Source organism: Rhinatrema bivittatum, chromosome 1, assembly GCF_901001135.1.
Source record: "Rhinatrema bivittatum chromosome 1, aRhiBiv1.1, whole genome shotgun sequence".
NCBI lineage: Eukaryota > Metazoa > Chordata > Amphibia > Gymnophiona > Rhinatrematidae > Rhinatrema > Rhinatrema bivittatum.
In genome coordinates, this window is record NC_042615.1 from 484,572,166 (window position 1) to 484,597,904 (window position 25,739).

Sequence of the window (25,739 nt, forward strand, 5' to 3'; positions counted from 1 at the left end):
CTTCAACTATACCAAGCCTCGTTGTGGGATCCTCTTTGGTGTACCCCGTGCCTTGAGCAACTACTGCATCATGCCAGGAGGAACCACTCTGGTATACCCTGCGCTGCAGGTCATTACCGCACCACCGCTACAGGACCCTCATCGGGATTCCTGCTCCTCAGACTACCATCTCGTTACCACTATTGAGACACCTCTCCGGCGTCCCCCATACTGTGGGCCACTACTGGATCTGCACGTCTGAGGTATTTCTACACTACTGCGAAACATCCTGGCATACCCCGCGCTGCAGGCCACTACCAGATCTTCACATCAGAGGTATCACCCTTGGGTATACCCCTCTGCTCAGAACTATACTTATTCTACACTTTGCGCTCCGCAGGCTGTGCCTTTCTCTTCTCTGAATAAAGACTCTTTTCCACAGCTGTGTCTGACACCACTGAGACTGCGCCTACCAACGGTGAGGCTCACAGGGCTCCTCTCTGTGGGCAGAGACACTTCTCACTTCGGCCCAGGGTTCACACTCTACAAGTTATAACAGATTGCTAACTCCATGGACCTGACTCAGGTCTCAGCCATCCAGGCCATCCCTGGCTTGGCCCAATGGATCTCAAAGCAACAAAAGGTTTTAGAAACTTTGGCCAATGCCTTCAATCAGTTAAGCTCTCAGCTGGACTCTGCCTCGACACCTGTCAAGGCCGCTTCCACTTCACAGGGAATAGAAAGCCGTACAGGCTTTCTATTCCCTTGCCAGCACCTACTCGTTTTACGGGTGATCCCCTGTTATGTAGGGACTTTCTGAATCAATGCTGTATGCACTTTTCGCTGCAACCTACCTACTTTCCAGACGTAGTGTCCAAAACTACGTTCATCTTTTCCCTTTTGGACGGGAAAGCCCTGGCCTGGGCATCACCCCTTAGGGAGAGCATGGATCCAATTCTCAATGATTTGACAGGTTTCCTTGCCCTATTTCGTTCTGTATTTGGCAACCCCGCTTGCAAGACTGTCGCTGGATCTGCACTCCTGCATCTACAACAAGGTACCAGACCTTTAACTGACTATGTGATTGAGTTTAAAACTCTGTCCTCGGAATTACATTGGGATCTGGGCTGCCTACATGCTATATTCCTGGAAGGTCTCAATTCACACATCAAAGACGAATTAGCTGCATGTGAGCTCCGTGAGACTCTGGACTCTCTCATCAACGTCGCTGGTCGCGTTGACCGTCGCCTGCGTGAGCGATCCCAGGAGACTAAGGGGCCCAAAAGGATGTCTTCAGAGGCCCTGCGCTGTTGTCCAACACCGGTCACCCAGACTACTCCCACACCCAGTATTGAGGAAGAAGAACCCATGTAAATGGGCCTCAGTCACTTATCTGCTAAAGAGAGACATCACCGGAGAAGATTAGGCCTCTGCATGTACTGCGGTCAGCCAGGGCACACTGTGCCCTCTTGTCCTATCTGTCCGGGAAACTCTTAGACCTAGGATCCGCCGAAGGATGCCTCCTAGGTCTCACCTCTCCATTTCCTCCATTGACACTTCCAGTCTCCATTAATTCGGATACCCTTGAATTCCACACTTTAGCCCTGGTGGACTCCGGTGCCAGTGGGAACTTTATACTCAGACAACTCATGGAGCACCTATGAATCTCCACCGTTCGGACACCTCTTTCTCTGACGGAGACTAAGGCGATGTCTGACTATATTCAAGAGAACTTGGTGAAGGGCTTCATTCGGCCTTCTAAGTCTCCTGCTGGAGCCGGATTCTTTTTTGTGGGAAAAAAGGATGGATCCCTTCGCCCGTGCATAGACTAGTGCAGCCTAAATGAGATCACCATGAAGGACTGCTACCCATTGCCATTGATCTCTGAACTCCAAGGGGCTAAAATATTCACGAAACTGGACCTCAGAGGGGTGTACAACTTGGTCCGGATACGCCAGGGCGACGAACAGAAGACCGCATTTAATACCCATGACGGCCATTTTGAATATTTAGTCATGCCCTTTGGCCTTTGCAACGCCCCGGCCGTTTTTCAAAACATGATGAATGAAATCTTCAAGGACATGCTTTACAGCTGTGTAGTAGTATACCTAGACAACATACTGGTCTTCTCTCAAGATCTCCAGAGCCATCCACGGGATGTCATTAACGTTCTGCAGAGATTAAGAGTCAACCGCTTATATGCCAAATTGGAAAAATGCTCCTTTTACCAGGAGTCTGTCCCCTTTTTAGGCTATGTGGTATCCAGCCAAGGGTTCCAGATGGATCCGCAAAAAACCAAGAGTATTCGGGAATGGCCACAACCCACTGGTCTTAAGACTCTGCTAAGATTCCTAGGGTTCACTAACTACTACAGATCATTCATTCACCATTATTCTACTTTGACCGCGCCTCTTACAGCCTTGACTCGAAAGGGAGCCAATCCCTCTCATTGGTCCCCAGAAGCCATGACCGCCTTTCAAGAACTTAAAGAGGCGTTTCTTCAAGAGCCGTGCCTATGCCACCCAGATCCCCGACGACCCTTCATCATAGAGGTGGATGCTTCTGACGTTGGGGTTGGAGCCATCCTTAGCCAACATACTGACAACCACACCTTACATCCCTGCTCATTTCTTTTCTCGAGCGAAACTACAGGATTGGAGACAAAGAGTTATTGGCGATTAAATTGGCATTTGAGGAATGGCGTCCATGGCTCGAGGATGCAAAACATCAAATCACGGTTTACACCAACCACAAAAAACTCAAATACTTACATCATGTGCAACGCCTGAACCACAGGCAGGCCCGCTGGTCTCTATTTTTTAATCGCTTCGACTTCCTCTTGCGATACCGTCCCGCGAACAAGAATACCTGTGATGATGCATTCTCCCGTTCTTTTTCCACGGAAGATTACTTGATACTCCGCGTCACATCATTGACCCTACAAGAGTACTCCTCTCTGCTACCCACATAGTTCTGGCCGGGAAGACGGTGGTTCCTCAAGCACTCAGGAGAAAGATCCTCAGATGGGTGCAAGACTCTGCTCGCAGGTCATCCTGGACAAGCCAGAACACTTTCCACTCTGCAAAGGTTCTACTGGTGGCCTACTATGAAGAAAGATGTCCAGACCTACGTAGAATCGTGTCCTACATGCGCTAGACAAAAACCACCAGTCGGTCGTCCCTGGAGACTTCTTCAGCTACTCCCCACACCTAGCGAACCGTGGACGCATATAGCTACGGATTTCATTGTTAACTTACCCGTATCCAATGGCAACAATACCATCTGGGTCACTGTGAACCGCCTTTCAAAGATGGCTCATTTTGTGGCACTACCCGGGTTACCTTCAGCTCCAGAATTAGCGAAGATCTTCATCTGCCACGTCTTTCACCTTCATGGCCTGCCAAGACACATCCTCTCGGACCGAGGGGTCCAATTTACAGCAAAATTCTGGAGATCCCTATGCAAATAATTTGACATCTCCCTGGATCTCACATCAGCTTACCATCTGCAGGCCAATGGATTGATTGAGAGGAAGAACCGTTCGCTAAAACAGTTTCCCCGGGCATATGTTAACTCGGACCAGAGTGACTGGTCCGAGTTGCTTCCCTGGGCTGAATTTGCGTTAAATTCACACTAGTCCACTTCAACCGGATCTTCACCTTTCCAAATCATCTTCGGACGTCAACCTCTGCCTCCTCTTCCAGTGCCTTTGTTGGTGTCGTCTCCCGCAGCACAGGCTTCAGCGCAAGAACTACACCAACTCTGGGAGCATACCAAGCAAATCCTCCAAAAGGCTGGGCAAAAGGTTAAGAAGTTCTATGACGCTCATCACCGTGCAGCCCCACAGCTGCATCCCGGAGACAAGGTGTGGCTCAGCACCCGCCTCATCCGCTTAAAGCTGCCTTACATTCGATTTGCACCCAGATACATTGGACCCTTTTCAGTGCTTCACCACCTGGGTCCAGTCACCTACAGCCTTTAGTTGCCCTCTTCACTTAGAATCCACAATGCCTTCCACATCTCCCTTGTAAAGCCACTCATCCTCTCGGAATTCTCAAAGAAAACACCTGAACCTCAACCTCTTTTTGCAGAAGAGGACATCACTTATTAGGTCGAGGATATACTGGATGTAAGAAAACGCGGAAGGCGCTGGGAGTACCTCATCTCATGGGAGGGATTTGGTCCCGAGGAGAATAGTTGGGAGCCTGCAAGCAACATCCTCGACAATGAGTTGATCAGACAATTCCACATTTCTCATCCTAGGAAACTAAAACCCCCGGAGAGGGGCCCTAAGAAGGGGGCTACAGTTACGCCCGTCGGTCGCAGACGGCTGCGACCATTTATGCTCACCTCTTTCTTTGCTTCCTTGTCATCTATTGGAAGAATGGCATTCTCCACCAACCACCGACCAGCCTGGCATTCCCGGGACTGCATGGGCGCTGCCGACCGCCATCTTATTTCAGGAATTACCTATTCATGTGCGCACACATACCACCTTTCTACACATCTTGGCAGGAACCACGGGGGTGTCCCCTCCTGATGACGTCATTCATCTGTGGTACTTAAGCTGGCTGGCCCTTCGGTATGATGAGTTAGCAAGGAGTTTCCTCGTTGCTGAATTCCACTCCATCTACAGATTCTACACTTATCGTGAGACACTCTGGGTACCCGCTCCTAGGGGGCCCTTCCTCGTCTCTGGCAATCCGCTCCTCGGAGGGTCTTCCTGCCTTGGACTTCTATCTGTCCCGTTCCCCGGGACCTCTCCTGGAACTACCTCCTGTGAGTACCTTACTACTACGGACTTCAACTATACTAAGCCTCGTTGTGGGATCCTCTTCAGTGTACCCTGTGCCTCGGGTCACTACCGCATCATGCCAGGAGGAACCACTCCGGTATACCCTGCGCTGCAGGTCATTACTGCACCACCACTACAGGACCCTCATCGGGATTCCTGCACCTCGGACTACCATCTCGTTACCACTACTGAGACACCTCTTTGGCATACGCCGCTCCACGGCCACTACCGGATCTGCACGTCTGAGGTATTTCTACACTACTGCGAGACTTCCTGGCATACCCCACACTGCGGGCCACTACCAGATCTTCACATCAGAGGTATCACCCTTGGGTATACCCCTCTGCTCAGAACTATACTTATTCTACACTTCGCGCTCCGCGGGCTGTGCCTTTCTCTTCTCTGAATAAAGACTCTTTTCCACAGCTGTGTCTGACACCACTGAGACTGCGCCGGCGGTGAGGCTCACAGGGCTCCTCCCTGTGGGCAGAGACACCTCTCACCTCGGCCCAGGGTTCACACTCTACAAGTTATAACAGCAACAAACTTCCTGGGCCAGACATATTTCAGGTGGAATTTTATTAGACATTTGGGAAGCTCCTAGCTCCTAGACTGAAACAGGTATCTCAAGTTTAAAAAAGGATTGGATAAGTTCTTGGCGGAGAAGTCCATTACCTGCTATTAAGTTGACTTAGATAATAACCACCGCTATTACTAGCAACGGAAACATGTAATAGACTTAGTTTTTGGGTATTTGCCAGGTTCTTATGGCCTGAATTGGCCACTGTTAGAAACAGGATGCTCGGCTTGACCCAGTATGGCATGTTCTTATGTTCTTAAGTCATTTTACAGGTTGGCAAGGCAGAAGGGAGTTTTTTGGAGGCAATGATTGTTGTACAGAAAAAAAACAAGTAGAGACTTCCCCAGTTAGTACATAATTAGAAACCTAGTTCACTAATAAATGTAGGCTGTAAGATACTAGTGATAGGATTGGAGAAAACTGTGGGGGTATTGATTCTTGAAGACCAGTCAGGGTTCATGAAGGGACAGCATGCAGCAGATAATACTAGACTTTTTGGCAAAATTATGGAGGTAATTCTCAAACTGCCTGTGGTTGGTACAAAGTCTTCGGGTACTTTTTACCCATGAACATTGCACACATTTTCAAAGGGTTAAAGAGTACACCTGCTTTCCCTTTGCAAATGAACCCAGGAAAACCACCCGTAAATATTTTATACCCGCTAATCTGCCTGGATCGTTTTTCCAAGGAAAGTCATGCATGTGCTTTTAGTTTTACGACATCATGCGCATAAGCGCAAACATCTCCCCCGGGGAACCCCTCCGCTCACAGTGGGAAAAATTATGCGTTTAGTGGCACTGTGCACGCAAGCTTACCCACGCACACAGGGAGGGCAATTATTTTAATAAAAGGCACTGCTTTACCTGTGGAAATGGCCTAGGAAAATTACCCAAAAAATAATAAACATCTCTAAGGATATATCGGGTCAAAAAATGAGGTGTCAAATGAACACCACAACTGGCAGGCTCAGAAGGAGCTTGGTATTATTAGTGCTGTGAAATCTAATCTATTGTCTCTTACCCGCTACGGGCTGCACACAGTATCAGCAGGCAGCACAGAAGCTCAAATCATTTACCAAGCCACCTGTTCTGCTAACAATACTCACATACACTATAGTATCAAAAGTGCTCATCTTCTGTATGTCAAAACAAAATCTTATAATGCCGCGCTGCCACTCTTCAAAGCCCTACATGGCCAATGTTTTGGCAAAATGCATTGCCTTCCTCAGGGGTCAGCTGCATACATTTCTGAAAAGAATCAAACAATAAAAATATAAAATGGAAAATTACCCACAATATGTAGAGCCGAAGATCTTGAAGAATCAGCCCTTGCCATCTGTCTTAACGCCAAGAAGCCTTTCAGTCGAACTGGATGAGATTTACCGTACTTGTTCAAAGTGTGGGACTAGTTTGGATGTGATGAAGAATTTATCAAAATGGTTCAAGTCTATACAAGGGACCTAAGGCTATTATCTTTCTGAAATTAGTTTGTCAAATTACTTTTTACTCTTAACAAAGGTATGACACAAGATATCCGCTCTGCCCTCCTTCATAAATTGGCCTTGGAACCACTTGTAAAGCTATTCGACAAAATGATATCAGTGGAGTAAAATTCCATAACATTGAATGTAAATTATCTGCCTATGCGTCCGTCCTCTTGTGTTACGGAGCCTGAATTTTCCATTCATGCACTTTTGTCTGTAATTGATGAGTTGTGTAAATTTGCTGGAGACAAATCTGAAATTTTGCCCCTTACTGTTCACAGATCCAATGCTGTTATGAAGTTTAGTTTAGTTTTAAATTTGATGATTTGCTTCTGATAAACATCTTGAAGCGAGACCCAGTCAAAATCAATCATAATAATATAGTACAAAATATAAAATCTAATAGCTAAAAAAAAATCATAATACAGTACAAACCATATAAAATCCAATAAGGGAAGAAAAAAATACAAGTATAAAATAATCATAACAATACAATAGAAACAATATTGTAAATACTAATTAGTTTGAAAAATAAGCATGTCTTCAGATTCTTCCACAAGCTCAGGTAATGTTCTTTGATGCAAACATCTGCTGGAATTAAATTTCAGAGCTTCGGTCCTGTGTATGAAAACGTGGAACGAGTCACCTCCAGCTTCATAGCAGAAGGAGGTGGAATTCGGAGGAAACCCTGCTGAAAAAAACAGAAGGATCTTACTGAAGTACAAAATACACTACTCAGATATTTAATCTGAAGCTGTTTGAGACACTTAAAGGCAATGAATAATATCTTAAACGTAGTTCTTTTTGAAACAGGCTGTCAGTGGAGCTCCTCCATTACTGGCAAAATATGCTCATGCTGTTCTACCCTTGTTGAAAGTCTGGCTGCCATTTTCTGAATGAGTTGTAGACATCACTACAAAGATAGAATAAGATCACAGTACACTGAATTACAGTAGTCCAACCCAGAGATTACAAAAGCACATGTGAGTGTACATAAGTCCTGTCCAGTCAGAGAAGACCTGAGTTGTTTTAACGGGCACAGACCAAAGAAGGAAGGTGGGTATCTACGGATTTAAGATATTTGGGAATCATATTTTATCATTTGGATACCACGCTTTCCAATAATATGAAAAGAATATACAAACAGCTTCAGGAATCTGTAGCAAATGATGGTCTCCCTTATGTTTATGCTGGTGGGGCAATTAGAGTCTTTCAGAATGGCAGTCACAACTCAGTTGAATTATATTATAAGCATGCTCTCCTATTTTGCTACACACACTCTATGTCAAGATAGATTATTTTCACGTTTACTCTGAAAAGGTAAAATTCCCCTCATTGCCCTCCACAAGTTAAAGGTATCCAGCGGAAAGAGAGGTTAAATTCTTCAGTGTTTTTACATTAGCACCTTGCTGATTTGTGGGCTATAATTTAGTGAAAATGTCTTGTTGCACCTAGCTGGCTTGAATTGAATAAGGAAATTGCCTTCCTTTATTCCTTCGGCTATTTTACCTGCTAGGGGCATTTCTTGAGTGGATTATATGATCCTTTCAGATGTGCTTGACTCATAGTGTCACATGTAGAATTTTGAGAAACCTTAAATGTCTTTGATTTAATCTTATATTATGTATCTCTAATTCTTACATCAACTGACTGTTGGGCAATCAAAAGAGGTGTGTTTGTTGGAATATATCCTAGATGTGGTGGGGAGAAATAATGTCATTCCAGAAATGAACAGAAAAATATGAACTATTGGTATCTCAAAGATTTAGATGAATCCAATTAAAACTGCCTACGGGCTAGTTTGAGTTCTTTTGAGGACTTGCAAGAAATATCAGATCTTCTATTAATATATACTAAAACCCTCACTTATGCTCAAGCGGCAATCAAATTAAAAAAAAAGAAAATGATGTAGCTAAGGGCCTGGCAAGAGTTTGGGAGAGTGACTTTGGGTATAGTGTGGATATTGCAATTCCTGCTGTCTCTTTTAGAACCCGTCTTCCTCCATGCTCACATGATCCCAGACAGCTCGGACCGCAACGATGACAAGTTGTACTTCCTGTTCCGGGAGAAGGCGTTGGAGGGTGCGAATGGGCCGGCGGTCCTGTCCAGAATCGGAAGGGTTTGCCTGGTGAGGATGAGATTCAGATGGTATTGGGGGGAGGCGCTGTGGTGCACAGGGATCATTGTTACAGTTCTGACCTCTGACTTCTGCAGAACGATAACGGCGGACTGCGCTCCCTGGTGAATAAGTGGACCACTTTTCTGAAGGCACGGCTGGTCTGCTCTGTGATTGGCCAGGACGGCGTGGAGACCTTCTTCGATGAGCTGCGTGAGTGGGTCACAATTTCTGTGGCTAAGATCAGAGAGGGTGGGAACATCTGCGGAGCAGCTGTGGACTTTTCCTCCCTCCTCCTTCTCGCTCTCTTTCTTTCCCATCATCCCTCCTATATTCCCTCCCCCCCCCCCCCCCTCACCTTCTCATCCTTTCCCTCTGTTTACCTCCATCTGTTTTTCTCTTTTGCAGCCCCTGGTCCTTTTTGTGCTGGGCTCTCTCTCAGTAAAATGTGAGCACTGTTTGTAGAGTAAATCTGCACTTTGTGCCTTACAGGGGATGTCTTTATTCAGCCTACACAGGATGAAAAGAATCCACTGATTTACGCCGTCTTCTCTACGCTTGGGTGAGAACATCAGACATTTTTGAAAGCAAGGACTCTGCAAAACTGCAACGCTCCTGTCCCAGTGTCATACCCAATCCCATTCCACTCTCCCATTATCTCTCCTAATCATAGTCTGTCGTCCCAGAGTCTCTGTGGCGCCACCCATCACAGGCCGCTGCCCATTTTGTCCCTGATCCTGTGCTGCTGTTCCAGAGTCATCCCAGATCCCGTGCTGCCACCTCAGAGCCCCCTTTACAACTACTGATCCCACGCTACTAGAGTTCCAGTATCATTCCCAGATTTAGTGTCAGTCCCTGATGCCCCTGATGTAATCTGTTTCTGATGTACTGTGGCTGGCACTGGCTCCTCAGTGTAAGTCCCTCATACTGGTATTTTCTTTTCAGAATTGTTCAGACAAACCTGAGTCATCCTTTGGGTTCACCTGCAGGTGAACTGTAGACACAGGTGGCTAATGCTGACAGATGGCTGCCAGAGTCTTTCATCCATTGCTTTCCTCTTCTTTCAGTCTGTCCTCCTGGCGCTATCTTATGCCTTCTCCCTCTCTTTCCCTAGCGAACCTTTTGGTCAATCCTCCAGGAAGGGCTCACACCCTCACTGGGAGACCCACTCCTTCAAAACACCTTTCTTCTAGCCAAACATTCTCAGGTTAAGTATAACCACTGCCGAGTTTAAAACTCCAGCTGGGAAAGCTGATTACAAATTCAGCAAGCTTTGCTGGCGGGGCAGTTTGTGCACGGATTTCGAAAAATAATACACCGGGGAGGACAGTTTTCACTGCGATCTACCTGGCTAAAAATGTGCTTTACCTGAGTTAATCAGGGGATATGAAAATGTCTCTCCTCCAGTCCAGCTAACAGCCTGCGTGTTACTCCACACTGCATGTGCTTTTAGCCACATGGGCAGGAGGCGTTCCCAGAGGCGTACTCGGGAGGGGGGGGGAGTACATTGCCTTTTCAGATTTCCCGTCACAAAGCAGGCCCAAGGGACCGCACGTACGTACTTTCACTTTGAAATCTCATCATGGGTATGAAGTAAGGGTGGTCTTGTACACCTGCATTTTGCTGGAAGATCTCAAAAAGGCAAGGTGCGCGTCTACTCTCCCTCCCCGCCCCCAGAACTATTTATTTATTTATCTATCTCTCTATCTATCTATATATCATTTTTATATACCGGGATTCATGTAAGAAATTACATATCATTTCGGTTTACATTATAACTGAAAAAACAAAGCATGTAAGAATGCGATTACATAGAACAGGGCATAGAACTTTGATAAGATAAAATGGGGGGCAACCAAAAAATAACGAATTGAATAAAATGATTGAGCCAAGTCTAGTCTCCCGCCCAGGAATGCCTCCTCCTGATGCGCCAAAAAAAGTACACGCATTGTCGAGCCCCCACCCCTCGTGCTGTTAGCTGGGGATCCGGTGGGCAGTCTTCAGCCAGCCGATTCACATGGGGAAACGTCGTCTCAAAATCACCATCTCTACATAAAGCCCTGTGTGGGAGGAATGAAAGCTGAGAGTGGGAGGTTAGGGCCTCAGCCCTTGTGCTCTCTCTCCTCAGGTCCGTGTTTAAAGCTTCGGCCGTCTGTGTGTACTCCATGGCTGATGTCCGCACCGTCTTCAACGGTCCTTTTGCACACAAGGAAGGACACAACTACCAGTGGGTCTCCTATCTAGGCAAGATACCGTATCCGAGACCAGGGGCTGTAAGTTTCTTATCGCCGCGGGAGGGAGGTGGGGAGGCACCTGGCCTGACTGACAGGGGGGCACTGCTGTGAGGCGGCTCCCTTCTGGAGTCCTGCCGTCAGGGTGCTACAGCCTGTGAGGAAGCTGACATTTTTTTTTGAAGTCTCTTAGATGTATCCAAGGGACTATGAAGGAGTGATGAGAGAGATGGAGTGAGGCATGCATGTATGTGACAGGAAAGCAGATTTACAGCCTGCAGTTTGTTTTTTTATTCTCCGTGGATAAGCAGGACTAATTCAGCCACACAAGTGGGGTGATGTCATGCGATGGCACTGACTCCGACATGCTCTCTCAGAGCGCAGAAAGACCTGGAAGTGTTTACTGAGCATGCACAAGTGTTCCCATGTAGCAGCCCCCGTGCAAGTCTCCTTGTTTTCTTGGTTTTTTTCTCTTCTGCTGAAGCAAACGGATGTGTTGCCGCTCATCATTTTTTGCATGTTTTGCTCTTGGGGTTTTTTTTCTTTATATTTTTAGTTTTCATCTGTTTTTCTTTTAGTCTCATAAAAAAAAAATTTAGATTTGTAGGTTCGTTTTTTTTTTTTTCTTCACATCTGAACATAATTTTACTTCAAGACATTGGGGAAAATGTTCTTTAAATGCTGCTCAAAATGCAGTTTCTAGACGGTCAGAGTTTATCTTCATGACCACTGTCTCCGCTATCTTGGGTCGTCACACAGTATCTCTAACTGCTTGGCATACAATCACCTCCCCCTTTCATATAGAAACTTAAGGCTGATGCATATACTTGGCTCGCCTTCTCCGGAGAAGAAAAAGGGAGTATCTGAGGGACCATACCGAAAAAAGCCAGAACGGAGTCCACTGACGGGCAGCACCAGGATTCACCGAAGTCCTATTTGAAGCATGCGAGGGACAAGAGTTCCGCCTTGGTGCAAAACATACACATGCACCAAATCAGATGGTTCCTACACCAAACCTGCTTCGGCGCAGAAGTTGGCACCATCAACTTCTGGCACCTATCTACCAGGAAGTTCTTGGCATCATATTAAATTAAATGCTCAGCCCCATCCTCCAGCAAGGCCTCAGCATGAGAGGTTCTGCTCCATTCTGTTTTGGTACCAAAGACTCTACAGTACTGTTTTCTCAACACACAGATGTTCCCCTGACTTCTTTACAAGACAGGAACATGCCACTGGTTCTGGTTCCTGAATTAGACTCTTCACAACTCTTCATCCCTCACCTGCCCATCATCTTTTTATTAAAAAATTGTGGATGGAATTCATACTGCCTATCCTGGAGAAACCATGCTAGGCGAATTACAGCAGAACACACACAATAAAACAAAACAAAGTAAAACAGCAGCACAGTAACAGCTAAATAAGACATATTACACAAACAGCAGCTAACAGCACAGTAATTCATGGAAAGGCAAACTGAAAGTAGTATTTCCTTTTGTTGTAAGTCACTTAGATCCTTTTTTTGAATAGGTGACTCATAAATCTTTGGAAAGAAAGAAAGAAGAAAGTAAGCTTTCAACTTTTTTCTAAAATATTACAGTCAGCAATATCCCTGAGCTCTAAGGGTAGTGCATTCCGCAAAATAGGGCCAAGGACAGAGAATGCCCTCATACGAGTAGGCCTGCAACAGCAGACTTAAACATTCTGCCTTGGAAAATCTTGTTTTTGGTAGCAGTTACCTTGGCACACAGTGAGTGGATTGCGGGCCTTGGTAGTGTGCACTCCTTATACACAAATCTGCAAAAACAGAGTAATCTTGAGAACTCATCCAAAACTTTTTCCAAAGGTGGTTTCTCATTTCCATTTAAATCAATCAATTGTACTTCCAACTTTTTTTTTTCCAAAACCACACGCAAACAAGGGTGAACAAACTCTCCATACTCTGGACTATAGAAGAGCTTTACTATGCTTGGAAAGGTCTAAACCATACAGGAAATCTCAGTTATTTCCTTTAACCTAATAAAACAAGACTCTGTAGTCACAAAGCAGACTCTCTCTGGTTGGATTTCTGACTACATTTCCTACTGCTATTCGAAATCAAATGAACAACTTAAGGGAAAAGTAAAAGCACATCAGATTCAAGCTACTGCACTTTCCTTAGTCCGTCTTCATTCTGCTTCCATAAAGGAAATATGCCAAACAGCTATTTGGGTTTTTCATACCTTCACGAATCATTATTGCCTTGAGTGAGCTTCTCAACAAGCTGGCAGTTTTTGGACAATCAGTTCTGAAAAGTTTACTCAATTAGACACTTCAGCTCTTCTGTCATCCTCTTATGTCACAAGTTGCAATTAATCTGCTAAGCCTATAACAGGAGATGTTAATTGCAACCCTTAGCTGTGGGAGTCTCCACTTGTGTGGGTGATCTATCTCCTGCTTGTCCACAGAGAGAGCAAAGTTGCTCACCTGTAGACAGGTGTTCTCCATAGACAGCAGAATAAATCAGCCACACGATCCCACCCTCCTCCCCAGAGCTGAAGTCTAGCTTGAAAACAAACCGAGGAGGCTTGTGAGGTAGTGGCTGCCTAGGAACATGTGCGCATGCTCAGTAAAAACTTTCTGGATCTTTCTGAGCTCTGAGAGAGAGCACATCTGAGTCAGCGCTATTAGATGACATCACATCACTCATGTGAAGAACGCTTGTTACAGCTAAGCAGCTTTGCTTTCTTCAACAGTGTCCTGGCGGTACTTTCACTCCTGGGATTCATTCCACCAAGGAATTCTCGGACGAACTGGTGAATTTTATCCGGACACATCCACTGATGTACAACGCCGTGTATCCTGTCCAACGCCGCCCCCTGGTGGTGCGCACTGGTGTGGACTACAAGTTCACCAGCATTGCTGTTGACCTCGTTGATGCCGTGGATGGACGCTATGAGGTGCTGTTCCTTGGGACAGGTAATAGTCTTTCCAGATGACAAGGTTGCAGACCTGTGACGAGATTTGTTACTGGCAGTCTGTCAGATTTTTACCAATAACCAAACTTTTTTTTTTATGGGCAAACATTTTACTGTTGCCATTTTGCAACCGCCGGACTTATTCAGGTCAATAGCCACTGCTATTAATTGCATCAGTAGCATGGGTTCTTCTTAGTGTTTGGGTAGTTACCAGGTTCTTGTGGCCTGGTTTTGGCCTCTGTTGGAAACAGGATGCTGGGCTTGATGGACCCTTGGTCTGACCCAGCATGGCAATTTCTTATGTTCTTATGTTCTTATTCAGAGAGCTGGCAAGCGGGCATGTTATCCAGGTAAAGTCATGCGCGTAACTTTTTACCTGGATATAGTCCAGATAAAGTTACTCACATAACTTTATTCTGATAATTTTAGGACAGCTATTTTTCCCGACCAGACTCATGCATGCCACTTTAGCCAGACAGCCCTCAATATGTGTGCCCACCGGCTAAAGTTTAGCCCTATCCCTGGAATGCCTCTGGCGCTCCCTCTTCTTCTCTAGATAAATGTGCTCAGAATGAGTTGTTTGTACAAAATGTATCAGCTCGGTGGGGGTGCGGGGAGGTGGAATATACACATTTTGGCTTTTGTCCAGTTAACTCCAAAAGTTAGCCAGACAAAGCCTTTGAATGTGGACCTTATAATGTTGACATTCACCCATTTATGCACTGTGATGTAGTCCTCGACTCCCAAGAAATGAAGACCCACAGAGAAGACACAAGCCTATTGCTCATTATATTTTTGCTGACATTAAATTAATTTTACAGACATGTTAGTTTGTTGTTTTTTTGTTTGTTTGCTTTTTTTTTACTGACTGTCAGTAAATTTGCAGACAGCTGGCAACCATGCAGACAAAGAGCTGAAATGCACAGTGGCAGAATTTTTCTCAAGGCTTTCACTGGGTTTATCGTGGAGGTTCTCGGGCCGTCCACCAAAACATTTTTTATGAGAACTAGCTTTTGTTTTCTAGCTTGGAGTATACTGACAGGCATGAATGTGGCAGGTCCAATAGTGTTTGTGATCTAATACATTGAATTCTAGGGATTAATTAACAAGTTATTATATATGTGTGTATTTCCCTATTGGCAGATCATGGTACAGTCCAGAAGATTATTGTACTGCCTAAAGATCATAGCGAAATGGAAGAGCTAACCCTGGAAGAGGTGGAGGTGTTCCGGGTAAGGATCCCGTCCGAGTTGGGAGAACAGGTGTATCTATGGATGTGTGCGTATGTAGGAACTCTGGGCAAAACTCGGAGACACTGGTATTTTGTTGAAATTCTCGAGTCTACAGAGACATACCATAAATTTCCAAGTGTCAGGCTGGATGGAGGTGTTGGAAGTGACTTTATCAACTTGTGAGAACCAGAGGAAAGAGAAAACAGTAGCAATCGAATGGCCCACATGGGCTGGAGGAAGTGAGAGCAGAAGCTTAGTGCTGGTGTGAGGGTCTGCTGCCGCCCTGGGTGGTGACATCACTGCTTCATCTCTCTCTCTCTCACCCCAAACCCGCAAAATTGCGCACCTCCATCACTGCCACCAGATATCTCCTCCTCTCCTGATCCAAGAACCTCCATTGCCACCGCTGCCTCTATCATCCCTCCTGTGCGCTTTTGAAGAATGCCGCCCTTGCGTCCCCCTATGCTGCTCTGCCTACTTCCGGCACCCTAGCCGAATGCCTAGTCCTGCCTAATACTTGCACTGGGCCTGAGGAAGCTGAATTGGTCCATGGGAGCCACATCAGTCACAGCTACAGAAGTTGGGAGGGTCAGGATTAGAAGAGAGAGTGATGGGGTTGGGCCTAGAGGAAGAAATGGAAGAAATGGAGAAATTAGTTCATTAATCCATTCCTTGAGTCTAACCAGACCTGTCCAGACGCATGGGTTATGCCTCCTAACCAGCAGATGAAGACAAAGATTAACAGGTTTGCTGACGTCACCCCCTTATAGTCTCCCATGCTGACCTCAGTCTGCCATTATTCTATGTGACAAACTAAGATAAACATTTTTAAATCACTAAACTTTTCCTCACCCTCCAAGGGTGAATTTGTAAGTGTGTGGGCCCTTTGGCCGAGATGAAAAGTGGTACCGCCCAGGGGGAGGAGCCCCGCTGAGCCTCACCGTCGGGAGGCGGAGTCTCAGCTGCAGGATGATGTACAGCAGATGAATAGATGGAGAAAGAGAGGGTGACCTTAAGAGGCAGGCCACGGAGCGGCAGCGCCGACACTGCCGTAAGACTCAGCTCGGAAGACTTGAGTCAGGCAATAGTTGCGGCATTACCCGAGGAGCAGGGGTGCTGGAGGATGTTACAGTCACTGTAGTTACATTGGGTCCATAGGAATGATACTCGAGGGTTCCTCGATGGGAGATCACGGTAGTGGTCCGCAGAGCGGGGTATACCGGCGAGGGTTCCTCTAGTAGTCACAGCAATGATCTGCAGAGCGGGCTACACCGGAGAGAGGTCCCATGTAGATGACACAAGTGGGGGTCCACAGTGTGGTACTCACAGCAGTTGAAGATGAGTAGAAGTTCCGAAGAAAGCCTCAGGAAGCGAGGCAGGCAGGATTCCGGGTGAAAGGCCCTCCAAGGAGCGGATAGCCAAGAGAAGAGGAAGGCCTCCGAGGAGCGGGTACTTAATAGTCTCACACCATGGAAGTAGGAAATGGAACAACGCTGAAAGTGAGAGTAGGTAAATGCAGCAAGTGAACTCGTTGCCAAGTCGCTGGCTTTCTGGGCTGGTGAGCTTAAATACTGGAGTAGAGTGACATCATCTGATGGGGACGCCCCCGAGGTTCCCACCATGACGTGGTTAAAGCTGGTTGGGACACGCGCACGCCTAGGGAACCCCAAGGGTAAGATAGCGGTTGTCAGCATCCATGCTGCTCAAGTAGGCCCGGGAACGGAGGCCGGAAGGCTGGTGGTCGCTGGCAGAGGCCGCGAGTTCGCCCAACGGAGCCAATGCAGCAAAAAGAGAGGTGAGCAGCAGTGGTCGCAGCCGTCTGCAGCCATGGAGCATAACACTAGCACACACAAACAGTTATTCTGAAAATGAATCAGGAGAATAATACACTTGGCAGAACAGGGAGCATCCTGGTCTGGTCTGACTGGATTAAAGGAAAGGAAATTATCAGGTAAGAACTAATTTCTCCTTCCTCTTCATCCAGCTAGACCAGTCCAGATGCATGAGATGTACCCCAGCTTTCCTTCTGTTGAATAGGAAACTGGCAAGCCCACTCTCAAGACTTCCAAACCAAAGGAAGCCTCTTCTCTGGCTCAAAGGTCGAGATAATAGTGCTTTGAAGACGTATGCAAGGCAAACAGGTCGCCACTCTGCAAATTTCCAATGGCAACACCAGGCGAAGTTTTGCCCACAAAGTTGCCTACACCCTGAATTTCTTGGGAATTGGCAATCCCTTGGATATGTAAGCCTTCCCTATCACTTCCTTATTCCAATGAGCTATTGATGTCTTTCAAAATGTTCCAACTCTTTTAGAACCACTAAACCAAACAAATGATTCTCCAGACTTATAAAATTATTAGTGACCTTTATTTACAGCAGAAGAACTCTTAACATCTAAATAATGGAAATTAGCATCTTCTCCTGAATACCTTTGAAAGGAATGGAGACATACATGGTTAAGATAAAACAAATGTGGAAAACATCTTAGGAAGGAACTGAGAATATATACCGCCTTGTCCGAAGAACCTAAAAAGGGATATCTATCCTATAGAACCTCCAGCTCTGAAATTCATCTGGTGGAACAGATTGCAACCAGAAAACCCTGCCTTAAGAGTAAGCAGCTTAAGCAATGCCGATCTTAGAGGCTGAAATGGATGACCAAACAGGTATGACAACACCAAATTCTGATTCCAGAGCGGTATTGGTTCTCTTACTAAAGGCCAAATATGCTTTACTTGCCAAAGGAAACGAGACACATTTGGATGAGATGATAAAATTCTGCCCATCGACCACCTCTATAACAAGAAATAACTGCTATCTGCATTTTAGGGAGTTAAGGGCCAACCCTTATCCAGTCCCCCCTGCAGGAATTCTAAAATAACTGGCACTGAAGTCCGCTAGCTGAGATTTTCCTTATTGAGCACCAATCCTCAATTTACATATTCCAAGGAAGTGAAAACTTTCTTGGAGCACTAAAGGGTATTTACAACTTTCTGAGACTATCCCTTCTCTAGCAGATAAGCTAAAAGACAAAATTGAGACAGATCCTCTTAAACTACTGCCCTTGAACAACAGGCCTGTGTTCTGAGGCAACAAAAGCGTATCCCATCCAGAATCCTCACTAGATCTGCATACTAAGGACACCTTGGCCAGTTGGGAGCTATCAATATCACTGCTCACCAGAGGCAAAAAAGGGAACCCTGAATGGCCAGTCTTGAATTAAGTCATCAAATCAGATGAACCTTTTACCCTTCCTCAGCAGAAAAATCTTCACACCTATGCATTTTTGCTGACCACCAACAAGTCCATCACTGGTTCTCCCCATTTGGACACAATTGGGGAGAATGCCTCCTGGGACAGACCATATCCTCTGAAGTGCAACCTGTTGTGAATGAGGACGTCCACTTGTATGTTCTCTATTTCCACTAAAAGAACAGTGGAAAGCCCTTTTACATGCCTCTCCACCCTAACTAACCGCAGACCTTCTTCTTCCACCACCTGATCCCACCTTGGAGAATCACATATGCCACTGCTGTAATAATGGCTGACAAAATCCTGACCACCTGACCCTTTAGAATGGAAGCAAACTAAAAGGAGTGCCCTCACTATCACTCTGGTTTCCAACCAATTGTTGCTAAATTCCTTGAGCCACTATACAGTGAGTTCCCCAGCCGCAGAGGTTGGGTTCCGAGGTCACCATTATTCAAACGGGAGAGTCAAGATCCACTCCCACTGTCAGGTTTTTACATACTAGCTACCAAAGTAAAACTGTCTCACTTTTCTGGGCCAATTTCAGTCAGATCCACCAATCGTCCAGACATGGTTGCACCAAAATACCTTCTCTGCAGATCTTGCAGCTGTGGCCATCTCAAAAAGAAGAGCCTGACACTGAAAGTGCACCCCCCTTCACTGCAAGGAAAAAATATTTCTGATGCCCTTCTTTTATCGGGATATGTAGATACGCCTCTGTCAGATCTAACAACATTAACAATTCTTCTTGTTGTGCCACTACTATTTCCAACTTCATCCTGAAGTGGAACACCTTCAGAGCTGCTTCGGGTCCAGAATAGGGCAAAAGATGCCCCTCTTCTTTGCTACCACAAAATACATTGAATACTGACCCTGACCCCACTGAGAGTATGGGACCAAAACTACTGCCCCTATATGCAGCAGCCACAAAAATGGCCCCTTATAAATGGAGAAACCATAAGGGGTCTGAAAAGATGGGAAAGCTCCAGAGCAGAATGGTCCCTGTTGACTTCTACTGATCCAAAGTAATGAGGACCCACTTCCAGTAAAAGGCTGATAATCCCCTGCCAAGTGGCCTCCCACACCTTCATTGGAAGGTCCGAGAACTTCTGGACCGCCCCGAGACTCCATCCTTACCTCCCTTCTTGGAGGTCTGAAAGGATTAGCAAATGCTAAAAGGCACAGAGCGCCGGCCATGGGCCAACCTCTCCGGCTTCACACACTTGGAATCCCTGATGCGGCTTCAAGTCGGAGCTGGTTCTGACACCCTCTTCGGTTTGTCTTAGGAAAATCTGAGGACTTTCGATTCCTCCCACGCTTTCAACAGTTTTTCTAAATCTTCTCCAAAAAAGATTTCCTTAGAAGAAATGTTTGGTGCGCCTTGCCTCGGAAGTTGAAACTGCTGACCAGTTACGCAGCCGCAGCCGCACTCCTAGCCGAAGGCTGCATCCTCCAGGATCGTCCCGCCACTTCCTAAGGAATTTTCCTGTATGTGCTGAGGTCAAACACAATCCTGCTCTAGCAACAGTAACACACCCCCCCGCACACAGCAGCCTTCAGCACCAAGCCAGCAGCCCTCACAAGCCCACTCAAGCCCAGCCTCTGTCTTCCTCTCCTACACCTGCTGGAGGGCAGAGCCCCCTTGCACAGGAACAGCGGCCCCTCCTAGTGACAGCACAAACCAGTGCGTCCACTTGAGGACACGCCAGTTTTTCCCTTTCCTGCACCAGGAGGGAATGCAGCCTCGCCCTAGTCTTACTCCCTCTAAAAATGTTAACTCTGGGCCATCCCTATTGCACAGAGAGGTGAAATCCTTATATCTATGCCACGGAAACGCTTTTGAATGGTTTCCTTAAACTCGACATTATAGGGTGGTTCTGAGTTAACAGATTCCTGTCATCTTTTTATTTTTATTTGTGTTTTCCTCTTAAGTCCAGTGCCCTTAGGGACTGTGAAACCATTGAAAGTTTCTCTCTGTAGAACAACCGATCCGTAGCTGAATTATCCTCTTCTAGAGGGGAAGAGTGCTCGTCCTCTGACTCTCCCTCAGAGGAGGTCCACAAGTGACAGATTCAAAACTGCAGGACTTTCTTCCCTCTCAATCCTCCTTTTTCTCATTCTTTTGCTCTGGATTCCCAGGAGGAGTTCCTGGGGGGGTGTCTGGAGAGAAGCCCAGGGCTGCACGCTGCCCTATAGAAAAGGGCCTGATGCGAACAATTCACAAACTCCATTGGAGCAGAGGCCCAGGAAGAGGAAGGAATCGCGTCTCCACCTGAAGAAATGGGAGCTGCTCCTCTTGGAACTCCACCCGGAGGAGCCGCGGACCCGACCGCTGAAAGGTCTGAGACCGCTGGAACCAGTGTAGGAAGGCCCCCTGCTCTGAGCTGCTCCCTTCTCGCGGTTCCAATATAGCCACTGTTCCCACCACAGCAGCAAGCTCGCTGATGGGAATGGCCTGCAGATGACCCGGCCAATGCTGCTCTCTCAAGGCAGATGACTCCACAAGCTGCCCTCTCTCCTTCACCTCCTCACAAGATTTACACAGGTTTCCCCCTTCCAGTGCCTGACAGAACGAGCCACACACACACTGCAAACGATTGAGTGCTTCTCACGCTCCTGAAGTCACCATTGCTTCCTCCCTTACCTCTCCTGCCTCAGCCCACAGTTCCTCAGATGGTAAAACCATTCTTCTGCCTTCCACTTTCTTTCTCTTTCTTTTTTAAAGCTTAAACAAGCAGGAACCAGGCCCAGCCATAGGCCTCAGGGAAGGGGGGGGGGGGGAGAATAGGTCAGGGAGCCTTGTTTAACCTTTTTTTATTCAAGGGGAGGGGAGACTGTGGAAGAGGAAAGAAAAAGCTTGGGGAGGGAGGGGGGAAGAGAAATGATTCCAGCAACCGTAGCCAAGAAAAACTCTGTTCCATTAACTGGAAGCCCCCTGGTCCACTAGCTGTGCTCAACCAAGGAAGGGAGCACAAGAGTTTCACCCAAATTTCTGTCTTTTTCACCAAGGCCTATCCAGGCCTCAGCTCACAGCACATGTGCTTTTCTGTCGTCTGCAGGAGACAGAGAATACTGGCAGCCTGAGGCCACCTAACTTATTAGTCTCTGTCTCCATCTGCTGGTTGAAAGGCATAACGCAAGTGCTTGGACTGGTCTGGCTGGATGAAGATGAAACTGGGGTTTGGTCTGGGGAGAAGGAAGAGAATACTGTGGTTGTCCCTTGAGGAGAGAGAGAATGTGAAAGTGTAAGAGGGGAAGGGAGAAGAGAGAAAGTTTGCAAGCACTCCCCCACTAATCTGCACCGATCTCAGGGTGACCAGGACTCTATAGAGTTCCCAAGAACGGTGAAGTGTGTGTTTGTGACTGTGTGTGATATGACCGTGTACAGCGTACGTATCTACGTGTTTGCATGTTCACGGATGTGCTGATGCGCAAGGTTAGAGTTACTGTTTTTCTTCTCTCTGCAGGTACCTGCCCCTGTGAAGTCTCTGAGAATTTCTTCTAAAAGGGTGAGAAGCATATTTACTAAAGAAGGAGAAGTGTGACAGCACGTGCTTATCTGTGCATCTCCTTGTAGTGTGCGTGTGTGTGTGCGCACGCGTGCACGCACGTGTGAACTTTCCAGGCAGGAGGTGCTAACTGTTATTAAATTTACTGGCAGTCGGTAAAGAAAAACAACAACAAACAAATAAACAAAATATTCTATGTACATAAAGAGGATTTCATGTCAGGCAGCGGGCACAGCTCCTGGGATGGAGGAAGGAGAGGAAGGGAGTCTTGGTCATCACGCAGAGGGTGACACCTTTAAGGTCCATGATTACAGAGTTACCAAAGGCGCCCCCCCTGCAATGACTGAGCTAAGGGGACTAGGAGGGGATATAACATAGGGACAAACAGTCCCAGGTGGTTGCAAGGCTTAAGGGTGCCGGATCCCAGTCCTGGTTCTGATTCTGATTCTGGAAGCCCAAAGGAGGAAGAGGAGGAGGAAACGGCCGTGGGCTCAGGCTCTGCGAGGCTCAGGGGCTGGATCTTGGTGCCTGGAGGGGTGAATCTCAGCCCAGCCATTCCAGCTGTGCACAAAACAGTGACGGTAAAACATGCACCTAAAAAAAAAAAAAAAAAAGGTTGTCAGTAAAAATCTGGCACACTGTCAGGAAGAAACATTTTCTTGAGTTGGCAACCCTGTTTCTGGGATAGACAGGAAACCTGGAGGGCACAAATGTTGACACTGGGTAGTATTTGGAATATTGTGGGTGTAGTGAGGAAACTGTGCTGTCTGGAGGGGGGTGCAAAGGAACAGTCTGAGGGAGGAAAGCTCGCTCACATCTGGCTGACTGCCTGCCCCCTCCCATTGCAGCAACAGCTCTATGTCTCCTCGGCCACTGGCGTGACACAGATAACTCTCCATCGCTGCCCCGTGTACGGACAGGCCTGTGCTGACTGCTGCCTGGCTAGAGACCCGTACTGTGCCTGGGATGGGGAGTCCTGCTCCCGTTACACGCTCGCCTCCAAGAGGTAAGTGACTGTCTCCGGCGGCAGGGGTCTGCTCTCCAGTTCCCTGGCTTGTGAGCCTGCGTCTACCTTGTCCTTTTCATGCGGACACAGCTCAGAGAGAGAGAGAGAGCGAGAGGAGGAGACCAAGGTAAAATTGGACAGAGGTGAAAGCAAGGCCCTCGGCCACTGTTCCTGTCGTGTTTTATTTATTTGATTTATATTCTGCTTATCAGGCACTAAAAGCGGATTACGTTCAGATACTGTAGGTATTTTATGTGGCTTTCGGGTGACTGCTATGTGCTGTCCTGCAGCATTTCTGGTACCCTACCCCACCTGTACTGCCTTTTCTAACCTACCTTATCTCTTTCCACCCCAGGAGAAGCCGTCGCCAGGACATAAAACATGGAGACCCCCTCAGACAGTGCCGCGGGTACAATGCCAAAGGTAATGATGGTCACAGAAGTGTGCATGCTGGAGTCCCTCCTTTCTATAAAGCCAAATGTGAGCTTTACTGGCCTTGTGCCCAATAGTTTCCGAAAACCCAGCTCACGGTTCACCAGCCTAGTTTATAGAATAAGAAAGGTCATAAGGAACAAATTATTCCAGCCCTTGTTTTACTCCATTGTGTGCAGGGACTTGTAGTCCTGCTTTCTGTTGAGTCCATGTACTAAACAGGATAAGACCAGGGCTGGATTAAACTTTCCCTTAAGACACGGAGCCAGGTGGCAAACCTTACATACAACTCTATTCTATTCCCTTCCTCACACCGTCTCTCATCAAGATTCAAGAAATTTGTATCGGTATGACAGCGTGTGTACGTGTTTGCAAACTTAACACATTAAGCAGTAAAAAAGAAAAGAATTACAAAGGCTCTGTTTTTCTCTCACCCTTGCTTCCTTCCTGTCTCTGCCTCTGCTCTGTTCTCTGTCCTCCCTCTTGCTCTCTGGCCCTGCCTCTGTGCTCCCTCTCGCCCCGTCTGGTTCCACCACCCCCTCTCCCCCCCCCCCCCCCCACTCACTTTCTTGTTGCCCTTCCTCTTGGTGCTTGGTCTCTGCTTTTCCTCTGCCTGTCCTGCTTCTTCCCATGTCTGGGAGCAGTGGAGAAGCACCTGCAGGAGACGGTGCAGTACGGCGTGGAGGGGACCAGCGTGTTCCTGGAGTGTCAGCCTCGCTCGCCGCAAGCCGCCGTGAAGTGGCTGATACAGAGAGAGGGATCATCACACAGAAAGGTGGTAAGTCTCGGAGAAATCCTTTCGCTTTCTGCTGCAGGGTCTGCTGCAGGGTCTCTCAGCCACTGGCTGAGAGAAGTGCCACTGCTGTATTTGGGCATCGGCAAGAGAGTTGCTTTGAACCCTTTTTTTTTTGTTTTCTCCCAGGGGCTCTAATTCCAGCTTCAGGAGCCCTTGTGGCCTTATGGGCCCCCTCCCCCTCGGACTGACACTCACTCCCCTTCATCTTCTTTTTTTTTCTGTAGATCGGACGAGAGAAAGTTTTGGTGAAAACAGGCCATGGTATGCTGCTTAGGACAGTCCTGAAGAACGATACCGGTTTGTATCACTGCGTGGCCACAGAGAACCGGTTCAAGCACACCGTGGCCCGCATCCGGCTGCGGGTCCTGGATCGTGAGCTGGTGGACAGCGTCTCCATAGACCCCATCTCTTTAACTGCCGACGAGACGAACAGACAGATGCTGGCACAGGGGACTCAGTCTTCCAGCCAGGATGTGCTGCAGACTTTTGAGCAGCCAGAAATCCAGGTCATCAACCAGTATTGTAAAAGCTACTGGCACCAGCTAAGTCGGGTTCATCGACCCAAACGGACCAACGAGTACTCCTTGGCCCTGCTAACTTCATCTGATAGAACCTGATGCGGAAATCGTGCAGTGGAACTGAGGAGCATTGGCTGGACCTCCAAGGGGCCTCTTGGGCTATAAGGATTTTCACCAGATCGTAGGCTAAAACTTTACATCAAGCTGTATGCTAAACTGTTACACAGGCCTCGCTCGGAGGCCTGACACCAGGCCTAGCTCAGGGGCCTTGCACTGCATTTAATTTTTGAGACACCATGGACTCCTCATTTTGACACTTCACGCTAGGCCTCTCTCTGAGACTTTTCGCTTTCATGTCACTCACTGAGACCAGACCTCACGTAAACTTTACTCATCTGAGTCAGTAGCTAGGCTTTGGTTAGGGTGCTGTTTTTCAGGGCGCATCTGCGAATTGCTCTTTAGGGTTACCCCTATGGTTTGTGGGGTTGGGAATGGAAAAAAATTAAGGATCCTTAATATTGGGAGGGCTATGGGGTGGGAGCTTTTGAGGGCCCAGCCTCCAATTTATAGTTTGCATTGGGGGGGGGGGGGGGGGGCGTCTTTGACGATTTGAGGTGTGATCACTGGGGCCTAAATAACGAAAGGCTCAGTTTTTGGGGTTTGTGTATGAGGGTAAGAACAGGGAGTATGGTCACAGCTGAGAGTGTGGGCGGGGAACGGCTGTGTTGTACTCCCAGGTTTACGTTTGGTGCCTGTCTGGAATTCCTAAGGTGTGTGCAGGCTTGAAGCTGACATTCCAGAGTTGCCTTCTAAACATCACTGGAGGGAGGCAGAAAGGGGCTGTAACCGGTCTGTCTTC

General features: G+C 47.2%; 1 protein-coding gene across 3 annotated transcripts in view; it reads left to right on the forward strand.

Annotated features, from left to right (window-relative positions):
• Positions 1-25,430, forward strand: part of LOC115094484 (semaphorin-3F-like) — a 103,452-nt gene extending 78,022 nt beyond the window's left edge. For 2 of the 3 annotated variants that reach the window (XM_029607584.1, XM_029607594.1), the window contains exons 8-18: positions 8,826-8,965; positions 9,052-9,166; positions 9,446-9,515; positions 11,082-11,226; positions 13,917-14,139; positions 15,282-15,370; positions 22,087-22,128; positions 22,977-23,134; positions 23,490-23,557; positions 24,211-24,344; positions 24,587-25,430. In XM_029607584.1, coding sequence (XP_029463444.1) covers positions 8,826-8,965; positions 9,052-9,166; positions 9,446-9,515; positions 11,082-11,226; positions 13,917-14,139; positions 15,282-15,370; positions 22,087-22,128; positions 22,977-23,134; positions 23,490-23,557; positions 24,211-24,344; positions 24,587-24,979 — 1,577 coding nt within the window. In that variant the 3' untranslated portion in view covers positions 24,980-25,430. The remainder of the gene's footprint in view (positions 1-8,825; positions 8,966-9,051; positions 9,167-9,445; positions 9,516-11,081; positions 11,227-13,916; positions 14,140-15,281; positions 15,371-22,086; positions 22,129-22,976; positions 23,135-23,489; positions 23,558-24,210; positions 24,345-24,586) is intronic. The other variant, XM_029607603.1, reaches the window with a different exon arrangement.
• The last annotated feature ends 309 nt before the right edge of the window (positions 25,431-25,739 follow it).